The sequence below is a fragment of the Pelobates fuscus genome, chromosome 13, assembly GCF_036172605.1.
Source record: "Pelobates fuscus isolate aPelFus1 chromosome 13, aPelFus1.pri, whole genome shotgun sequence".
NCBI classification, from domain to species: domain Eukaryota; kingdom Metazoa; phylum Chordata; class Amphibia; order Anura; family Pelobatidae; genus Pelobates; species Pelobates fuscus.
The window spans coordinates 25,201,710-25,221,900 of record NC_086329.1 but is presented as its reverse complement, the minus strand read 5'-3'; the positions used below and the strand labels follow the sequence as shown (position 1 = coordinate 25,221,900).

The following is a 20,191-nucleotide window of genomic DNA, read 5'->3' as shown; positions in this document are numbered from 1 at the left end:
TCTTGGTATCATCCGCAAAAAGACACACCTTACCATCAAGACCTTCTGCAATATCACTAATAAAAATATTAAAGAGAATGGGTCCAAGTACAGATCCCTGAGGTACCCCACTGGTGACAAGCTTCAAATATACTCCATTGACTACAACCCTCTGTTGCCTGTCACTCAGCCACTGCCTTACCCATTCAACAATATTGGAATCCAAACTCAAAGATTGCAGTTTATTGATAAGCCTTCTATGTGCAACAGTGTCAAAAGCCTTACTGAAATCTAGGTAAGCAATGTCTACTGCACCACCCTGATCTATAATTTTAGTTACCCAATCAAAAAAATCAATAAGATTAGTTTGGCATGATCTCCCTGAAGTAAACCCATGTTGTCTCTGATCTTGAAATCCATGTGTTTTTAGATGTTTAACAATCCTATCCTTTAACATGGTTTCCATCACTTTCCCCACTACTGAAGTAAGGCTTACTGGCCTATAGTTGCCCGACTCCTCCCTATTACCTTTCTTGTGAATGGGCACAACATTCGCTAACTTCCAATCTTCTGGGACTACTCCTGTTATCAATGATTGGTTAAATAAATCTGTTAATGGTTTTGCTAGTACACCACTAAGCTCTTTTAATAGCTTTGGGTGTATTCCATCAGGTCCCATTGACTTATTTGTCTTTACTTTTGACAGTTGAAATAGAACCTCTTCCTCTGTAAACTCACGTGTAATAAATGACTCATTTATCCTTTTTTTAACAGAGGTCCCTTTCCTTCATTTTCAGCTGTAAATACCGAACAAAAATATTCATTGAGGCAGTCAGCTAGACCTTTATCCTCATCTACATACCTTCCTTCTTTTGTTTTTAATCTAACTAATCCTTGTTTTACTTTTCTTTTCTCATTTATGTATCTAAAAAAAGTTTTGTCCCCCTTTTTTACTGACTGTGCTATTTTCTCTTCTGTGTGTGATTTGGAAGCTCTTATAAATTGCTTAGCCTCTTTCTGCCTAATCTTATAGGTCATTCTGTCTTCCTCACTCTGTTTTTTTTTATAATTACTAAATGCTAACTTTTTGTTTTTTACTATTTTGGCCACATCTGCGGAGTACCACAGTGGTTTCTTGAATTTTTTGCTTTTACTGACAAGCCTAATGCAATTTTCTGTTGCCTTCAGTAGTGCAGCTTTTAAATAATCCCATTTATTTTGGACTCCATTTAAGTTGCTCCAGTCTGATAATGACTCCTGAATATATATATATATATATATATATATATATATATATATATATATATTTTATCAGAAGTGATCCACACCGAGCCATACCTTCAAGGATTTTTTTTTTTTTTTAAATTCTTTATTTTTGCAGTGCTTATAATGGTTACAGGCTTACATATGGTACCCCAACGGCATTCCATACGTGGATTGATAAACATTTGTTACAGTGGGTAGTAGATAGACAAAGCACTTTTTTGTTTAATATTACATAGTAAACAGGCTTAAACGTAGATTGGGATTACAAATTACATGAAGGTGTCTGACTATTAGGCATCGCTTTTATGGTATAACTTGCTTTGAGATATAGCTAGCTGCGCTTAAGGAGATAAAGTAAATTATACAATATATGTAGGCACAGCTTGGAAGATTGGAAACGATTAGCAGTACCTCAGTATTTGTATTAATAAAACAACGTTAAACAACGTTAAACAGTGGCGGTAATGCGCTTGATAAACACAATATAGACACAATAAAAAACACATTAAAGCAAAGTAAGGCTGATGATGCCACAACGGAGAGGGTAAGCAGTTATCCAAACATGTTGTAACAATTGTTAGGCATTAGTGTGCGCAACTTAAGATATACCAGACGGGTTATTAGGCATTGAAGAACAACCATGACTGAGTCCCAAAAGCTAGGTCTAAGAAAAAGTATGCGAGGTGCACATAGGGAGACCTGTACATGTCGTGAGTTCACCAGGGTGGATCAGGTCTGCAGGGCCGTCTGTGCCTGTGCCAGGAGACAGTCCGGGGCCTCTTGCCTGTTCATCCAATACCCAGTCTGTTATGTGGTCGTTGGTCTCTCTGCGTTGGGCTTGTGTTCCGCCGATATGTACTTTCTGCAAAGGTGTGAGGTGGTATTTTGCCCGGGTGCCTCGTGGTGATCCTGAGCGCAAGTCCGCCATCTTGTGGGGCTGCGTGTGTCAGAGACCCGTTGGCTTTGTGCTGGCGTTTGTGGATGCTGTTGTGGGTACCTGGGTCAGTGTGGTCGGTTTCCCTCCATTTCTTGTGTCGGAAGCGGCTGGGCGGCCGCCCTGAGGGCCTGTAGTGGGGCTACATAGTGGCGACGGCGGGTCACCGGGCGAATCCACGAGGCTACCGCCCGAGCCGCTTGTGGGTAGGGCATTCCCCTGCCGTGCAGCAACTCACAGAAGGCCGAGTAGAGCCAGTCTAGGGTCGCCAAGGAGTGGGGGCATCGTAGTGTCTCCTCCTTCTTTCCCTTCGGCAGTCGTCGGGCGGCCATCTTAGACACGGTTGTCCTGCTTTCTATCAGCTAGGTAGGTTGCCACATTCGCTTTCGGCCCCAGCCCGCCTGGCAAGTGGGGACCGGGATGTCCCCCCCGGTCCAGGGGGGGGGGGGGGTAGGAGGTCTGTAGTGCTTTTCAGGGGTCTCCGGCGTCGAGGAGAGCGGCCGCCTCTCCCCGGCTCCAGCTCCCGTAGGCCTCAGGTTGTGTTGCAGGCTATGTGCCCCGAGTTGTTTGAAAAGGGTATCCCCCGATTCTCCGGTGCACCCGCGTCGTGGGTGTTGCCCCGGAGGGGTTCTGGGCAATATAGCTGCTGATTTTGCCCTATTTGTGTCTCGCCCGGCAGGAGCTCTGTCCCCATGCGCCTAGTCGGCTCGGCGGTCAGACCCCGCCCCCTTCACAGGATTTTTAATAGGTTTACTTATCCCTTATATTTTATAAATGTGTGTTTATGAGGTCTAAAAAATAAACATAAATGTAGAAATCAACACTGCTGTATTAAATCTACCCTGGAGCCTAGATTGATCGGACTTGTGATGTGAATTGCTAAATAAAGGGGGGGCATCACATGATCAAAGGGAAATAAAAGCACTTGCCTGAAATAAGGGTCCAGCGAGTCTTCCAGCTAAGATTTGATTCTTTCGTCCTTGGTATTGCATTAAAACATTAGGCGCCACTTTTAGCACAGACTCGGTCACCCTTAGCATGACCAGTAGAAGTTGCATCCTGAATACAAAATAAGATTATCTTTATGCCGTCTGAAATGTAACCTTTGGGTGATATTAAAAACTAATGTTATGGTATATATCTACAATGAAAGAAAAAATAAGAATGGAGGTGCTTGGGGCTCACTGACAACATGAATATTTTGCTTACATTTTCAAAAACAGGTGTTACAAATCAAAACGTGTTCAGATGTCTAGAAAAAATAATGGAAAAAAACAAAGACCTCCCTTTGACTTAAAGGGATACTATAGTGCCAGGAATATAAGGCTGTATTCCAGGCACTATAGTTCCCTCCTCCTACGGCCGCTGAAGTAAATAAAGGGTTAAAAACCCTTTATTTACTTACCTGACCAATGTCCCTTGGTACTGGGTTGTGGTGCCACCTCCTAGAACGTCCCTCAACGAGCGGGCACTAATGAACATCAAGTGATGGGCACGCATTAGGCCCTCCCATAGGAAAGCATTGATATAGCGGACACAGTATGTCCTGGGAGACAGCCACTGGAGGTAGACTTAGTGCTGCAATGTAAACAGTGTTTTACATTGCAGCAATAAGTGCAATAGGGACACTGCAACGAGCTGAAGTGGTCTGGGTTCCTATAGTATCCCTTTAACACGCCTCAGTCACATTCTGGAGTGTTCGCATATATTGCAAAGGCCTCAGATGGCGAGTGTTCCGCTTGCATTTCAGCGGTCGCAGGGTGGAGGCAAAAGTAGTTTTTACTTCCCTGAACCTGTTCCTCATTGGCTTCACCATCTTTTTCGCCCCTGATGCTTCATCTGCCAGAAGCAGACATCAGTGTTTTACTCTAGCTTATACGCAGTAGAACATCGCCATCTCATTGAGAAGGAGCAGGGAGTATTGGAGTCAAGACACACGTGTTACTAATGCTCTGTATATCTGCTAGTATTGGTCAAAATGTGAATACGCCTATGACAGAGAGATTGCAGGTCGGGAACTTGTTGATACAGACAGCTCTGGTTCTGGAGATGTCCGTACCAGCTTTTACTTGCAATTCATGACATACACGATGTACCAGGACAGGTTGAGCGGTTCTCTAGGGACAGCCTTTGGGACTATCTCAGCACATCATTCAATGTGAAAGGATTAATAGAGAACTAAGAGGAGTTTTCCAACGTAAAGTGGCTCTGTCACCCACCCTGAAAAATAAGTATTTAATAAAAAGAGAATCTCTATGAAATATCAATTGTGACGGTGTTGGAATTTCTCTGAGACTACAACCCAGTCAAGAGATATAACGAGACACTCTTAGATACTGGGCGGAGCGACCGCCATCCAAAAGTGTCAATTCCTCCAGCCATCACCAGTGACTCTATAGAGCACAGCAGTGTTTTGGAGAGGACCCTGAAGAGGACTCGCCGAAAGAAGATAGCTGCGCCTGCGAGGCACAGGTTCAGGTAAGTAGAACTAGCCTTTACCTGCCCAACACCACAACACTCACACTTCCCCGGCAGCCAGACTCCCAGGGGCAATGTCATCGTCTGGGGTATTTGTGTATTCTGCAAAGTCCCCAGACAGTGACAGTGCAGCTTTAATATTGATAAAAAGTTATACATTTCTCTGGGTCTGCGGTCATATGAATTAAGAAAAGGAAGGTATGACCAATGATCGGATAAAGTGCTCTATTGCAATAGCAGAATTGTTTTTAGTTTTGCGCTATATGTAAAAATTGTCTGGGAAAACTTGACAGGGAATAATACAAAAGCAAATAAAAGTAAAAAAAAAAATTTGAATAAAAAAAAAAGTTACAGTGGATATTAGTTAGGTACAGGTAAATACGATCACAGTATTCAAATAATAAAATATACCAGCAGGATATTGTGATTATTTACATTGTACCCTTGGCTTGTCTCAAACAAATTATTTTAGTGTATATGTAGGTATAAATTAATACAGAGAAGGGGGGGAAAAAAAAACAACACTTTACCAGGTCTTTTTGTCCATGGAGACTTGAACCACCATGTATCGATAAATATTCAAAACTCTCTTACACATATCCGTATGTTCATTCAACAATGTTTTATTGTCGTTTGCTGGTTCAAGCAATATTATATTTGCTGCGTTCACAATAAAAACCTGTAGCAATAAACAGAGCAAGGCAAGTTATAGGGAATAATCAACATTACAGAAACATTGACAGGGCAGATAAAGTGATATTTAGATCCACACCTGATAGATGGCCTGAGCACCTCCTCGCACATCTGTCTCTGTCATCTCTGCTTCTGACAGCTTACAAGAGGCATCTTTGCTGGTCCAGCTGGGAGTGCGGACATGTTCAGTGCAAACTGTTCTATTCTCCTATGAAGGAAGTATAAAAAGGTCAATAATTGGGTACCATCCACAGCATAAACTTTGCAAAGGGTCCATGGTACTTAGATTGACTTTCACTGTATATTGCACTTTTTAGGTTAATGTCCCTAAGTTTGTTTTGTTTTACTTTTCCATTAGCGGTGCTGGTTGTTTCTTGACATACTCCCTTATAATTTAGGGTGCCGTGATCTCTTACCTCCTCTCGGTCTTTTCCTTTTTCAGTGTTGCTAGAGGATTCCTCCAGGCAGTCAACACATATCTCACCATCACCTACTTGTGCAAGATCTTCCGGTTCCTGCATGAACAAAGGCTTATCTTTTTGCTTAATCCACTGCTCGTAGACCTTTAAGACCTTGCGCATAGCAGCAGCTTCACAGACTGGCAGCAGGAAAGCCTGGTGACAAAAATATAAATTTTATAAACTGGATTTCTAAAAAGTTCATAACTTGAAAAAGCTCACGAAAGAGGTCAAAAATAGCATCTGGAATACAAACTTTCTGATTCAGATCTACCAAATTCTTTTGCCCCGCATACCTTCTTAAAAATATCAATGGAAACAATGAAAAATGATCATTTGTTCCAAAAAGCTATTGCTATTCCTTTTAACAAATTAAAGAAAACAAGAAGCTGGTCACTAGACTGGACTTATTCAGCCGTTTAGATTTAAAAGGTTTAGTGGAGAATACATCAAAACACATCAGTTCTAAATGAGTACTCTGGGTTCTGGCTTCCATTTTTCAAGACATTCAATTGATCCACAATTCATTACACCGTCCACCTAGAAACTGGACCTTCCTGGACTTAAATGACCCAGTGATCAAACTGTGCTTGCTCCGAGAACCAGACTAGTAAAAAACCTAGACTCAACTGTCAAAATACTACTTTAACCTGCCACCATGGCAGCTACAAGAATGAGATGGATAAGAGAGGTCCATTAGATAGGGTGCCTCTTCAGAAGGAACAAGGCATGTAAAAACACCAACAATATTCTTCACAGAAGAATAATAGATAACGACACATTCAATTTTCCTTGTAAAATAAAAGTTACCAATATATTATATCAGAGCACTTTAATTTAGTATGCACTCATTTAGTTGTATTTAGTTTTAGGCAGGGAGACTGGTTCAGGTAGGCATTAGTGGTTAGATACGGTGCCGAGGTAACACAGGGATCGATTCTTTTCAGTAGCCTTTTTTGGATAATGGTTATTGAGGAAGATATATTCAAGATATTTTCAATTAGGGTTTGCTAAGGTTTAATGAGAGTTTGAAAAAGCTGTACAATGCATGTTGCATCAACAAAATGCAAAATAAATGGCATAATGAAAAACAGCAATCAAGACAACTCCTGCCTGCGTGTTCTAAACGTCATAGTATATGGAGCGAGATGGCGAGTTTCTACATTGGTCTGAACTTTTTAAAAATTGCCCAATTACCAGCATTAATGTTTTACTACAAGATACATTCTATATACACTGGGATTACACTTTCTATACAAGAAAAGGGGTAAAGGTAAATATAACACATTTAATTCACTGGGTAAATCAGGGGTGCCCAAAATGTACATCCCAAGATGTTTAAAACTACAGCTTCCATGATGCTTTGCCATTCTAAAGGCATGCAAAGCATCATGGAAGTTGTAGTTTTACAACATGTGGGGCAGCCCTGGCATATATAATGGCCTACCACTGGCACACAAAACATAATATGTTAATATTTCTGTTGAATGCATCTGAATAAATAGTTTATTTTTTAGATTTCCCTCAAAACTTTCCCCTTCAATTAGTGGAAGACAGGCTGGGGACACTTTGAATATTTCTTACCTGGCGGAAGATCTCAATGAGAAAGTTTACATTGCCGCGCTTGGAGGAGAAGAACCTACGAATGATCTCGTAGTCCGTGACGTGCTCCTCAGCAATGCTACAGAGACTGGACACACTGGGCTCACGCTCTGTAAGGGTGCTGGTGTTAGAATGCGATTGCTCAGGCTCTGCTGTCCGTTCTGTGTTCTCATTCCTACTTTCTTCTTGGGCCAATAGGTTGGCAGCAGCTCTCTACGGACGAATTCACAAAGGAAGAAGACACGCCATGAACAATTTCAATTGAAACGCAATTATAAATTATCTATAAATTACAAGGTAGAGAACCAACGTTTATAAAGAACAAAATGTACACCACCTCAAAAAAAAAATTAAAACATTATATATATATATATATATATATATACACACACACACACCTCAATATCTTTTCATTTTAAAAATAAATATCAAAGTAGGATAAAATCAATCTCCTATAAGAAGAGGACAAGGGCATTAAACTGGCTTGTCTGTTTGATTAATACGCCTGTTTGTGGTCCCCTTATATATGGAAATGACCATCTTCCTGTGAAGAATAATGAGGACTTCTCAGTGGCCCTAGCAGCGTTTTAATTGAAAGGCCCAATCTGTCGAAGTCAACATAGACTACGCAAATTCCAGATTTCTAAGAGACTGTTTGCAAGCCAATGGTTGGCAATGAAAGCAGTGCGCCAGCATCATGGAGGAGGACTGCCCGTCTTGGGAAAGTCTTCTCAAGCAGGGAGAATCAAGCCAGGTGCAAGGTGAAGGGCAGGAGTATCACACAGTGTACCAGCCACAGATCTCTCATAAGAGATGGTAATACCTCAATGGTTCTGAAAGCAAAGAAATATATCCAGAATCTTTATTATAGATGAGAGACTTGTTGCTTTATGAGTGGTTATCCATTATGAGAAAACCTGTTATGACAGGTTCACTTTAACACATAAAATGATGAGATAATAGATAAAAATGCTTGTTTCTTTATTTCAGTTATTTTTCTCCAAAGGCTTTAACATGTAATAACACATTACACTACAGGAAAATACAGGTCTATGTTTTAATAACAAGAGTTTTAAAGCAGCAAATGGTAAAATGCTAGAACGCAGAATTCATACACGCTGATGGAACTTAGGAATGTTCTTTACATTTTTTGAAAGGTTTTGAAATAAAACCAATAACAGATATTCCTTATAATACCGAGGAGCAGAGACACAGCTGCCTGATTAAAAGGTTACTTGAAACAAAAAAACAACAACGTATTAAATAAACCCAATTTCATGGTTGGAGCAACCTATGCTTGCTGCTTTCAGACTGTCCGAGCAATAATTAAAATGATTATAGTTGCATTCTCGATATTCAAGATAAGCAGACATGTGCAATACCTGTATATTCTTTGGCACATTCTCGCCTTCAGTCCCAGGAATGTGAGTCCCAGAGTGAGGTTTGGGCTCAAGCCAGAAGGACACAAGCCATCTAATGACAATCACACGGGCATTAATGAAGGGCTCTTTGGTGCAATACTGAGCCTCGTTGCTCTCTGTATCTCTCCGAAGCAGCACGTAGTGAGGTTTTGGCCTTGTCTGTGGTATCTCTGAAACATTATTACAGAACATAATTATACAACTTGATATATTTTAGACTTCATTCCAGGATAAACAAACCAGACAGTCTGTCATGTGCATTCTGAATCATCATTTGTAAATGATAAACCATAATTGCATGTCGTTAACCAGTAAGAGGAGCATTCTATCACACATCAATATTACCGGGTATATATCAATAAAATCTTTCAAGGACCACTATAGGCACCCAGACCACTTCAGCTCAATAAAGTGGTCTGGGTGCCAGGTCCCCCTCGTTTTAACCCTGTAGCTGAAAACATAGCAGTTTAATAGAAACTGCTATGTATACACTGCAGAGTTAATACAGCCTCTAGTGTCTGCCTCCCTGAGGCAAGAGGTGCTTCCACGATTTACACTGAGTAAATCGGACTTATTTGACGCTGGACGTCCTCACAGACTTCCAGCGTCAAAAAAGATCCCCATAGGAAAGCATTGAGTAATACTTGCCTATGCGTGAGCATTCACCTCCACTCGGGAGCTGACGTTGATGGAGGAGGAGAGGTCACCAGTGCCGAGGGAGCCCGGCTCTGGATTAAGGTAAGCAAATAGTTAATTTACCATATATTCGCCGCGGAATGGGGCCCTAGCCACCATTTAGGTGACTAGGACTCTATAGCGTTAGGAATACATATTTGTATTCCTAACGCTATAGTGTTCCTTTAATTGTACTATAAGCATATAGTGAATAGTTTAAGTTGGTCGATATGTTAAAAGTAAAACACTAGACCAATCTATATATGTAACTTATTGAGTATAAGTGTTTACATTCACATTAAAAGTAAAATTTTATAATAAAAATGCAAAAACTTTGAATCTGTATTTTATTTAGTGTTTATACAGTGTGTATAAAAAGGGTTTATACATGAAAACATAACAGGGTAAGATTTGCATCTTTTTATGCTCACATTTGTGCAGATATTGCAAACTGGAGTATGGCGAAGAACTGTAGATGAATAAGAGAGGGAGCACTTTTGCACCTCTTTTTATCCAAAGGGGCAACAAAATATCTCAATAAGATTTAGGTCGATGTTATTATTTTGCATGAGTTGGCAATAAGGGCTGTACTGGCGGCAGGAATCTTTTTATACATTAACGTTCATTTTCATTTTGTTAGAATTGTGTAATTTTATCAAAGAAATACTTTAATACACAAACCCCTTGGTGTCTCGGCTTATATGGAAAATGATTCCAACCAGATACACAAAGTCTGCATCAGCTGCAGCAATATAGAAATGGTGATCCAATGATTATTTTGTTTTTTTGTTGGCTACGTATAGAAATAAGTATGAGCAACATTTTCTTACATCACATTACTGGCATTCTGAATCTGGCATTATCTGGACTGCAGAAAAAAAATAAAAAAGTCGGAATTTTGTAAAGTCTTGATCCAGATACTTGGCAGATATAAACATTTAATTAAGTGAAAACAATAAGAAACTAGAAAAGCTACAATTTCTGGGGAAATTGTGTGAAGTGTTCTTGCCTCCATCAGTAGTCTACAACTAGAGTGGGCGGAGTAACTGTTAGTATTTATTTATATAGCACATTTAATTGCAATGTTGTTGCCCAAAGTGCTTCACAGTTACATTAAAACATACAGTTATAAAAAAATAGCAGGTGTAAAAGGCTTTGTCTATGACATCACTTGCTGCTGCAGCCTTGCACAGGTCAGAGTATTTTTGCGGGTGCCATCTTCAAACGGTCGTATTTTAAAAACTATAAATCCTACAGTGAAGAGCTTTATATTGTGAGAATCACAAGACCCAGACCTACATTTTGATGTATAGTATGTCTCTGAGATATTAACAATGAAGGCACAGTCGCAGTTTAGAAATTGCCCTTCAAATGTGAGCTTTGCAGAGTAGAGTTTCAATGAATGTCAATGGAAGGCGTGAGTTGCAAACAAATGGTCATATTGTGAAAACTATCAGGACTATGGCTTAGCCGTGGACATTTCTAGTGGCAGCAGGGATAGCTGAACGTTTTGATATAAGATTTGTGTAGGTGGGCCTGAAAATGAGGGAGTGGTGGCAGTTTAGAAATCATGTCCTGATTTTTCAGCTTTTGACAGCTCCCACTCTAGCTTTGCCATTCATTCCTATGGGACAAATTTCGCCACAAGAACGACGATATTCCGTGAACCATTCGGCAAAACGTTCCACAAAGTAATAGCAATCCGATCGGGAACAATCTGCACGTTTTGGTATATTTTTGTCTATGTAGTGTAAAAACTGTGGGAGGAGTTAGGGTGGCAAATTTGGCTATAATAAGAATAATAATAATAATATATATGTGAGATAACATTAAGTGGTCTTGCTATGCAAGAACACTTAACAAGGAGTGAATGCATCGAACGTTTTTTTTTGTGATGCATACAGCGTTTGCTTATAGACAATGAGTGAGCAACAATTTGCATCTTAACCCGGATTCCTCTGCCCCACCTCCTCCATTTGGTAATTTCACAGCTCCATAAACCCACTATTTCCAACACTTACCCCTGTAAGCAGGTTCTCACTAATGAACACATGTACCGCCATGTAAAATGTTTCTGTGAGCTGTATATCGGCTAACAGCTTTCAGAAGTAGAAGCGAACTACAAGTGAAACAAACCTCTTCTCTAAGCAGAACGGAGGCTATGAAGAGTCATCCCTTCACCTCTAAGATTGAAAAATACACAAGAAGTGAGTTAAAGGGACACTACAGGCACCCAGACCACTTCAGCTCATTGCCCCTGTCAGTTAAAGGACCACTATAGTGCCCTGAGGGTGCCCCCACCCTCAGGGTCCCCCTCCCGCCCGGCTCTGGAAAGGGGAAAAGGGGTAAAACTTACCTTTTTCCAGCGCTGGGCGGGGAGCTCTGTGCCTCCGATCCTCCTCCGTTCCGCCCCGTCGGCTGAATGCGCACACGCGGCAAGAGCTGCGCGCGCATTCAGCCGGTCGCATAGGAAAGCATTTACAATGCTTTCCTATGGACGCTTGCGTGCTCTCACTTTCTCTGAAACTGCTATGTTTATAAAAAAATGGGTTAACCCTAGCTGGACCTGGCACCCAGACCACTTCATTAAGCTGAAGTGGCCTGGGTGCCTAGAGTGGTCCTTTAAACCTTGCAATAGTAATCACTGCAGTTATTGGTAAACTGCAATAATTACCTTGCAGGGATAACTCCATCTCTAGTGGCGATGGTGGAGCCTTACCCAGTGGCAAGGGACATCGGCGCTGGATTCTGGTAAGTGACAAAAGGGTTTTTTGCCCTTTCTGCTCTGAAAGGGGGTAAGCAAGGGGGGCACTATAGGCTGGAAAACTATTTTGTATTCCTAGCCTAGTTTCCCCTTTAACTGATATTTATGCTTGTGATGGTCACCTAATTTCTACAAAGTCTCTTTCAGATCAAGTGCCCATCTGCATTGTAGCACTTCCAGTGCCGAGTTAAACGGTTCAGATTCCATAAATACGGTTTCAGATACCATAGACTAGAATGAGAGGCTCCTGGCTGGCCAAAGTACTTCCTAGGATGGGCAAAGCACAATGCTGATCATGTACTGTGCAGAAGTCTAAAAGTAAGCATCTTATGTAACTTATTATTATTATGATTGGCTACTTTTGAATTTTGAAGATGATTGCGCTACAATTCATTAAAGGAGAAGGAACACAAACATGTATTCCTAACCCTATAGAGTTAAAACCACCATCTAGCCTCCCTGGCCCCCACATTCCCCTCCTAAATAGAGTAAAATCATACTTGTCTTCAAGTCTGTAACTGCTGGTTCTGCCCCTGTCTGCCTCCGACATGCCCCTGTCTGCTGACATCAGCAGAAGTGGTGGTCTGAGCCAATCACAATGCTTCTCCATAGGATTGACTGAGACTGTCAAGAAGGGAGCACAGGGACAGAGCCAGCACAAGTCAAACACAGCCCTGGCCAATCAGCATCTCCTCATAGAGATTAATTTAATCAATGCATCTCTATGAGGAAAGTTCAGTGTCTGCATGCAGAGGGTGGAGAGACTGAATGGCAGTGCTGCTTACTCTGCAGCACTGAGATAGGAAGCAGCTCTAGCAGCCATCTAAGGAGTGGCCAGTGGAGTAATCACTAGGCTGTAATGTAAACACTGCATTTTCGAAGTTTACAGTAAAAAGTCTGAAAGTAATGATTCTACTCACCAGAACAAATGTAATAGGCTGTGGTTGTTCTGGTGACTATAGTGTCCCTTTAAAAAGAAAGTGTTAATTCCTGGCTGGCTTGCCTCATTAGTTGAATAGTCCGGAGTACCATTGGAGATCATGTTCATATACATAGGTGATGCCCTGCCGTTTCATAGTTAAGTAAAAACTAACAACTCAAGGACATTAATTTATTTCAACATGATTTATTTTTCTACCAGAAAACCAGTCCAGGCTATACCAATCTTCATTTGTAAGACTTTGTGAAATCTACAGAGTTATTAACCATTAACAGCTGTTTACTGTCAGCACCATTAAGCAGAATAGAATGGTTCTGAATGCTTTTGGGAACTATCAATGGGCAGGAACAGAGACTTACCCGAGTCTCCATTTCCAGGAAACCTATACCATTAATAATTAATGGATAGTGTTAATTTTAACAAAGTGATGTTAGCGCACAGATGCCACCTTAGCAGCTTTCAAGCTGAAAACAGCACTATTTCTAAGAAACAACACTTTTGCAATGTCTGCACCCATAGCGGTCCCCGAGGCAGCCAATAGAAGCTTTCCATTAAAACAACTTCGGTAATATAATCGATTATTCATTGCTGCATTAGCATGTAGCATATGCTGACGTTAGACGCTGGCTGTGCGTGCAAAGATTCTCATAGAGAAGCATTGTACTTGCAGGTGACAGTAATAGCTGAGTGTGCACTATATTTCCTCAATGCAATTACACAAAAGTCATCAAGCTTGATGACTTCACAGCAAGAGAATCGGCTGTGGTGTGGAGTCTGTCTCTTGATGACATGTAAGTTTAAAGGTTAACTTTTTTTTTTTTTTTTAAATGGGGGGCATATAAGGGACACTATAAGCACCCAGACCACTTCAGCTCATTGAAGTGGTCTGGGTGCAGTGTCTCTATTTATTGCCCTTAGTCCTGCAATGTAAAACATTGCAGTTTTAGAGGAATTGCAGGACTAAGACAGATAGCCACTAGATGTGCTTTTGGGATTTTACCAGACTTTAGGTCGCCTCTGCATGAGGACATCCAATGTTGGAAGAGGCGGAGCGCCAACAGAGTTTGGTGCTGGCATTGGGTGAGTAAATTAAGGGTTTTTAACCCTTTATTGGCCGGGAAGGGGGATGAAGTATAAGTGTAGGATTTTTTTGGGGGAAAAAAAAATGTTAAAGTTAAAAAGTGTTCAGTTAATGTCTGTCACACACCTGGACATGAACGGTTAATGGCGTGGAACATTACTGCCACGTTAGCATTTCACTGGATGCAGAAAGGTTAAGCAAATAAAAGTAATTAAAAACAGTTGAATAACGTGAAATCAATTTGCATGGACACCAGATGCATTTCTTTATATTGCTTTGCCATATGGAGACTGAGAAGTGAAAATGTTCAATTTTCAAACATCTCTTACCTATCGGGCCAAATCCTGTTTTCTCCCAGTGTCAGTATCCTACTCACAGGGCTATTCAATAAAATGAATTTTACATTTTAGACCAATAGAGCAAAAGTGAAAAACCGTTGCCTTTAATGATGTTTCTCCAATCAGGGCACTTTGGCCTAACATGAGAAATTCTCCTCTAATTCCTAAAATAAATGTATTTTTATTAAATAACCCTGTAAATAGTCCATGACCTCTGTCCATACAAACACAGGCAATTCAAGAACTTACCAAGCTGTGGGTTGTAGAGGCTGCTCTCTCTGCTCATGGCAGGAAAAATATAAGGCAAGTAATATTTCTTAAAGTTAGAAAACAAGAAAGCGAAGCCCCCTTCTTCTTTATCTTTGTTACGCCACTCCAAACTTCGAACCTAGAAAACAATAAAAGAAGGTTCTTAGTGGAATCCATCAAAAGAATATCTCCTAAATAGCTTAACGTGGTGATGTGTGGTTTGTAGGAGATCTAGTCAAATCTAGAATTAAAGTTAATTTTACAGGAGGCATCTTTTAACTTATCATCATCATAAGATTTCTCACACCTTGTACAAGTTTTTTTGTTTGTAAATTAGAATTTTATGCTCATTTTTCATGGACCGTTTCGTGTCTGTGTAGCTTGCGGCAAAGAGGTAGGACTCGCAGGTCCATGGCACATAACTGTACATTCAATATGGTAGCCGCGCAGGGCTGCGATAAACAAGGCAAGAAATTGAGTAAGATGATCATTACCGTATTTCACAACTATCATGTAGATTACAGAACAACGAATAATGTAAAACAAAACAAAGGAACGTCTGTTCAGTTAATGTGGAATGTATTGAGTTATGTCTTGTAGAATCTCGTAGTAGTGTACTGTTAGCGGGGGCCATTCTAACTTTCAATAGTGGTGTGGCTCCCGGCTTCGGTCTCCCGACCATAGGAGCACTCTCTGGCGCGATGACCCACCAGGTGACTTCTGTGAATGGTCACCTGACTTGTTCCCATGTGGGCCCGGGTTCCAGCCCTCCACTCCCGACCTCAGTGTGTAGAGGTGCAAGAAAGAATTGTATGCCAGGGTGGTGGGTTGGCGGTCACCAGTCTTCAGTGAACCAGCGACCCAAGACCCCTGTCTAATTCTGAGTCTGAGCCTGTGTATCAATCCTCCACATCGTCTCCCTGTCGTCTAGATGTCAGCATGCTTTGAAAGTCTGGGCGGTAGACCTCCACTAGCCAGTGTGTCCATATGTCTAAGTATGCCTGGGCAAACACACCCTTTGAAGAATAAAAGTCTCATCCCAATTTGCTGGTAGAAATGTTGCATAAGTTCTATCCAATACTCAACAGTGTACAAAGGAACCCTACCTGTATCACCATGTACTTTAACAACGCCTCCAAGAAATAGCTAGTGTGGTCTTCCTGTGCTTTGTCTCCTGATTGTGGTGGTACAAGTGGAGTAATTTCCTCGATTGAAATTTGATCTTAAAAAGAATAAAAATAAGTTTAAAAAAAAAAGTAGTACAAATAAAAGCATGCTATTAAGAACAATAAAGAAGACAAATAAGAGAATAATAAAAACGTATGGCATATAGTGTACGTGTCACATTTTTTAGGTGGAACCTGTCCATCAATGTTGCCATTATTTTACAGAGAATTGTTGCCTGCCCTGTTCACAGGTAACTCTCCCACTGAGCATGAGCAAACAATCCAAGTGGTTTTTGTAAAAGTGCTTTTTATCGAGATGTTGAATTGTGCAAGTTGTAGGAGAATGTCTCCATGAAACATATTGGACTGCTACAGCACCTATGGATTGTGGTTGCGGATATGATTATTCATTGCATGAATTTTCAAGAAGAATAAAGTTTGGAGTTTTTAACATCACACTGCAGTGTGCTTCTGATGTAGGACTGAATAATGCTGACTAGCAATGACAGTGCTTTTCCATGTATATGATGCAGAATGCAACTTTTTCGAGAGTAATAGATTGATATGGTTCTTTTGTTTTGTGGGAGCTACTTGTGCAAATTAATAGAATCCATCAAGTAGTTTATTTTAATGTGTGCACGTAGATTCCTTCATGTTTTCAATGAAATAAGCTACTTGCTGCCATGCCTATTCATGCATGCATGTGACTTGAAAATCAAGAGTTTACAACAAACATACAGGTATATTGTTGTGGTGGTTGTATTTTTTTTATTTTTTTTAGAGGAGCCAAAGGATCCTGTAGTAATACACCATAAAGAGAACGAGAACCAACAATGTAAAATATCTTACTTTCCTGGAGATTCAAAGGCTGGTTAATAAGATTATCTAAGGTGTGAATTCCACGATCAGATGGTGGTGCAGGGAAACCAGGAATGAGGCAGGCGAACATGCAAAGCTGTTCCCAATTACAGTTGTTTTGGAGTGCTTGAAGCCACAGGAGGAACAAGCGAAGTCCTTCAAGGCGGATCTGTGCAATAAAAGAAGTCAAACGGATGGAACCAAGTGTCATGTTAAGGCTCCACTAAGAACAAATAAAGGAAAATGTATACACATTTCATTGCCTGTCTGTCTTTTCAGAACAGTAACAAAAAGATTATTTTATGTTGCTCCAGCTCGGTCTAGATTCAAATAAATATTTATCTTGGCAATTTCAGTCAAACATTTTTACAAAGAGTAAATGTCATTTTTATCTTAAACACAGATTATGTGATCTTACAAAAGCAAGAGCATGTAGCCTTGTAAAATTGGCTGCCTGAATGTAGGAGTTAAGCAAAAGTGTGTGTTCCTGGGCTTATGGCTTGTCTGGCTTCCCCAGAGCATTTGAATAAATATATTCACACTTTATTAGTTTTGTTTGACATTTCCTTTTCTTAAAAATAGTTTTATTTAATTTTTTCTATTGTCGTTTGAATCATTGTAATTTTGTATTAGAACTCTAAGGCCCAAAAACAGTCCACGACGTCAAAACAATCTTTTTTTTTTTTTTAAAGAATGTTTTTTCGAAATTTAGTGACATACCAAATGAATGCCTGCAGGGCTGCATTGTACTGCTAAAACTAAATAAGCATTCCATGCTGGCATAAGAATTTTAATTACCAGATTACAACAAAGTGTAAGATATTGCCCTTAACGGGTTAATGAAACACAACATAATAAAACCTACCTGGAGGGGAGAGATTATGTGACACTATGTCACTTAAAAATCAAAATGGTTTAAAATCCAAAAACTCAAACTGCCAGAGGACTAAACAACTGAAATAGGTTGTTGGAATGACCAGTTATACCAGTTGAATATGTTTTAATGAATAAAGAACAAAAAAATCTTCATGATTGCATGAAACAGTAGATAAACATATAAACGGACAATATTCATCCTCTACATGCAAATGTACCTTTAAAGAGTTGCCAGTGTGAAGCAGCTTTTTCAGGATCAGACCTAAAACAAGGTGGGGGGACACAAAAATGAAAAATAATGAACAACCTTGAGCATTATTCTAACTGTACCAAGTCTGTTAAAGCCCATTATTATGACAGGTAAAAGTATTCATGAGATACGCAACTCTGCAGTTGTTTTAGACAAGAATAAACATTGTCTGTGAGCAAACTGAAGAGATTTATTAAAGTGCTCTGTTCCAAAAAGTGGTGCCGGCTCCCCTGAAACCCATGGCGATAGCCCAAATGTTTAGAATAGAACACTGATAAATATCCCCCAGTATGTAGGTTCAATCATTATATATCTACACAGTTATTGCATATATTTCATAATACTCTAATAGGAGGCTTGGCAAACACTTCTCACACCACAAACTATACAAACAGCATTACTTTTCAGTATCAAGAAAGTAATGGATATACTGAATTAAAAAAGAAATAAAATCAACACAAATTAGCATGCTGTGCAAATTAGAAATCAAGGTTTTTAGAAGCTAGGATGGAATAATCCTTAAGTTAAAATCTAGATGGTCACAAATTACTCATATATGTATATACCAGATTTTTTTTGGGGGGGAGGGGGTTCATTTAGTTTCCTATGAATGGATACATTCAAAGTTTGTTATAAAATAGCAGAATGAGAAGGAAACATGATTTATATATCTATACTAAATACAACCAGGTTCCTAACTTTGTGAAGCCCTGCTCTAGAACCAGATTGCATTCATTATAATGTTTGTGAATGTTCCATAATGATATGGCCTAACTGCCCCTATTAGACTGGTGTCAAGACAATGAAGACTATAACTGAAGAAGGTTACACCATATGTTGGAGGTCTCGGTCAGACTCTATCAAATCTCTATTATAGGTCCTTGGCATCCTCCATTTTATTTTGGTGATCAGATAACTCTTCAAGCAACAACTCAATGCAAGAAGGGAAATGATACTGATCACCTATGGACATTATTAGAAGACTACATAATGGCTAGCCCAGATATCTAGAATAAGCAAGGGGAAACCTATACAGCAGGAGAAATTTACAGATTAATGGAATTATTTGAGAGGATTATGAGCATCACTCAGGAACAGAAGAGGAAAAAAAAAATAGAGAAAGTTTTTTGTAGTGAACCATGGCAACTAAAAGGAGTTAATTGCTATTACCAATGGCTCAGAGCCAAAAATATGTTTGCACTATCCCCACTGACTGACTGAACAAGAATCATGTGACCTGGCGACAGTGGTCAAAAAGAACAGAGGCTGAACTGATCTATCCAAGTATCAATTGAAGGAAGAAGACATGGTCACATTTTTATTGATGGCAAGGAGGAAAAGGAAATGTGACACTCCTCTGAAATTTGAAAAGGAGGATATTGTAAAAAAAAAAAAAAAATTAATTAAAAATAATAATATATATATATATTTATTTATTTTTTTAAATGGAGCGTATTGTCCTGCCATCCTCGTGAGTATTAACTTGGAGAACAATATCATATGCATAAAGTAGCCATCACTTTCATGGTGATGGGAAGAAGAGCAAAAAAAGTATTCTATATTTTTAAAATTTTTGTAACCAGGTCCCCCAAGTCATTGCATAACCAGGAAAATGTTGTCATCCTGAATGGAATGGATAGGAAAAAGAACCTGGAGAGCTCATTGGAAGTTTGGCCTGTGCATAAGCTAGGGCTGTAGGAAGAGGGGATTACACTCTGTATACATACTTCTAACTGAGATTCCACTATGGTCCATTTACATGTGGGGAAAGAGAGGAACACAGAGACACAGACTACGAAGACGACAAGTGAGAAAATATCTCAGTGAAGACGGGTGGTAGTGGCTCCTGTGAACCTGCCTTGAAATACCAGTATCTGATATCTTAAATATGCATACATACTGATGCTGTGATACTGCCATCGTTGGTGAATTCTCTCTGGAAGAAGTTGCAAGATTTTCTAAAATGGGGAGAAAAGGCTTGATTAACATTTTCATTTTAAATGAAATACACGATCCGTTTGTTAAAAGGATACTTTACTAAAGCACTTTTTTGTGCTTTTAGTATTGCGATTATATATATATATATATATATATATATATATATATATATATATATATATATATATATATATATATATATATATATATATATATTCCAGTGCT

The 20,191-nt window shown here is 39.7% G+C and overlaps 1 protein-coding gene across 1 annotated transcript in view; it reads right to left on the bottom strand.

Moving 5' to 3' along the window:
* The window catches only part of RALGAPA1 (Ral GTPase activating protein catalytic subunit alpha 1), a 131,305-nt gene that overhangs the window by 85,609 nt on the left and 25,505 nt on the right, over positions 1 to 20,191 (bottom strand). Inside the window, exons 4-14 of the mRNA XM_063439456.1 lie at positions 19,929 to 19,986; positions 17,997 to 18,040; positions 16,894 to 17,071; positions 15,985 to 16,100; positions 14,879 to 15,017; positions 8,793 to 9,001; positions 7,393 to 7,623; positions 5,767 to 5,964; positions 5,430 to 5,558; positions 5,188 to 5,336; positions 3,109 to 3,238 (exon numbers count right to left, since the gene is read on the bottom strand). Coding sequence (XP_063295526.1) covers positions 3,109 to 3,238; positions 5,188 to 5,336; positions 5,430 to 5,558; positions 5,767 to 5,964; positions 7,393 to 7,623; positions 8,793 to 9,001; positions 14,879 to 15,017; positions 15,985 to 16,100; positions 16,894 to 17,071; positions 17,997 to 18,040; positions 19,929 to 19,986 — 1,581 coding nt within the window. The remainder of the gene's footprint in view (positions 1 to 3,108; positions 3,239 to 5,187; positions 5,337 to 5,429; positions 5,559 to 5,766; positions 5,965 to 7,392; positions 7,624 to 8,792; positions 9,002 to 14,878; positions 15,018 to 15,984; positions 16,101 to 16,893; positions 17,072 to 17,996; positions 18,041 to 19,928; positions 19,987 to 20,191) is intronic.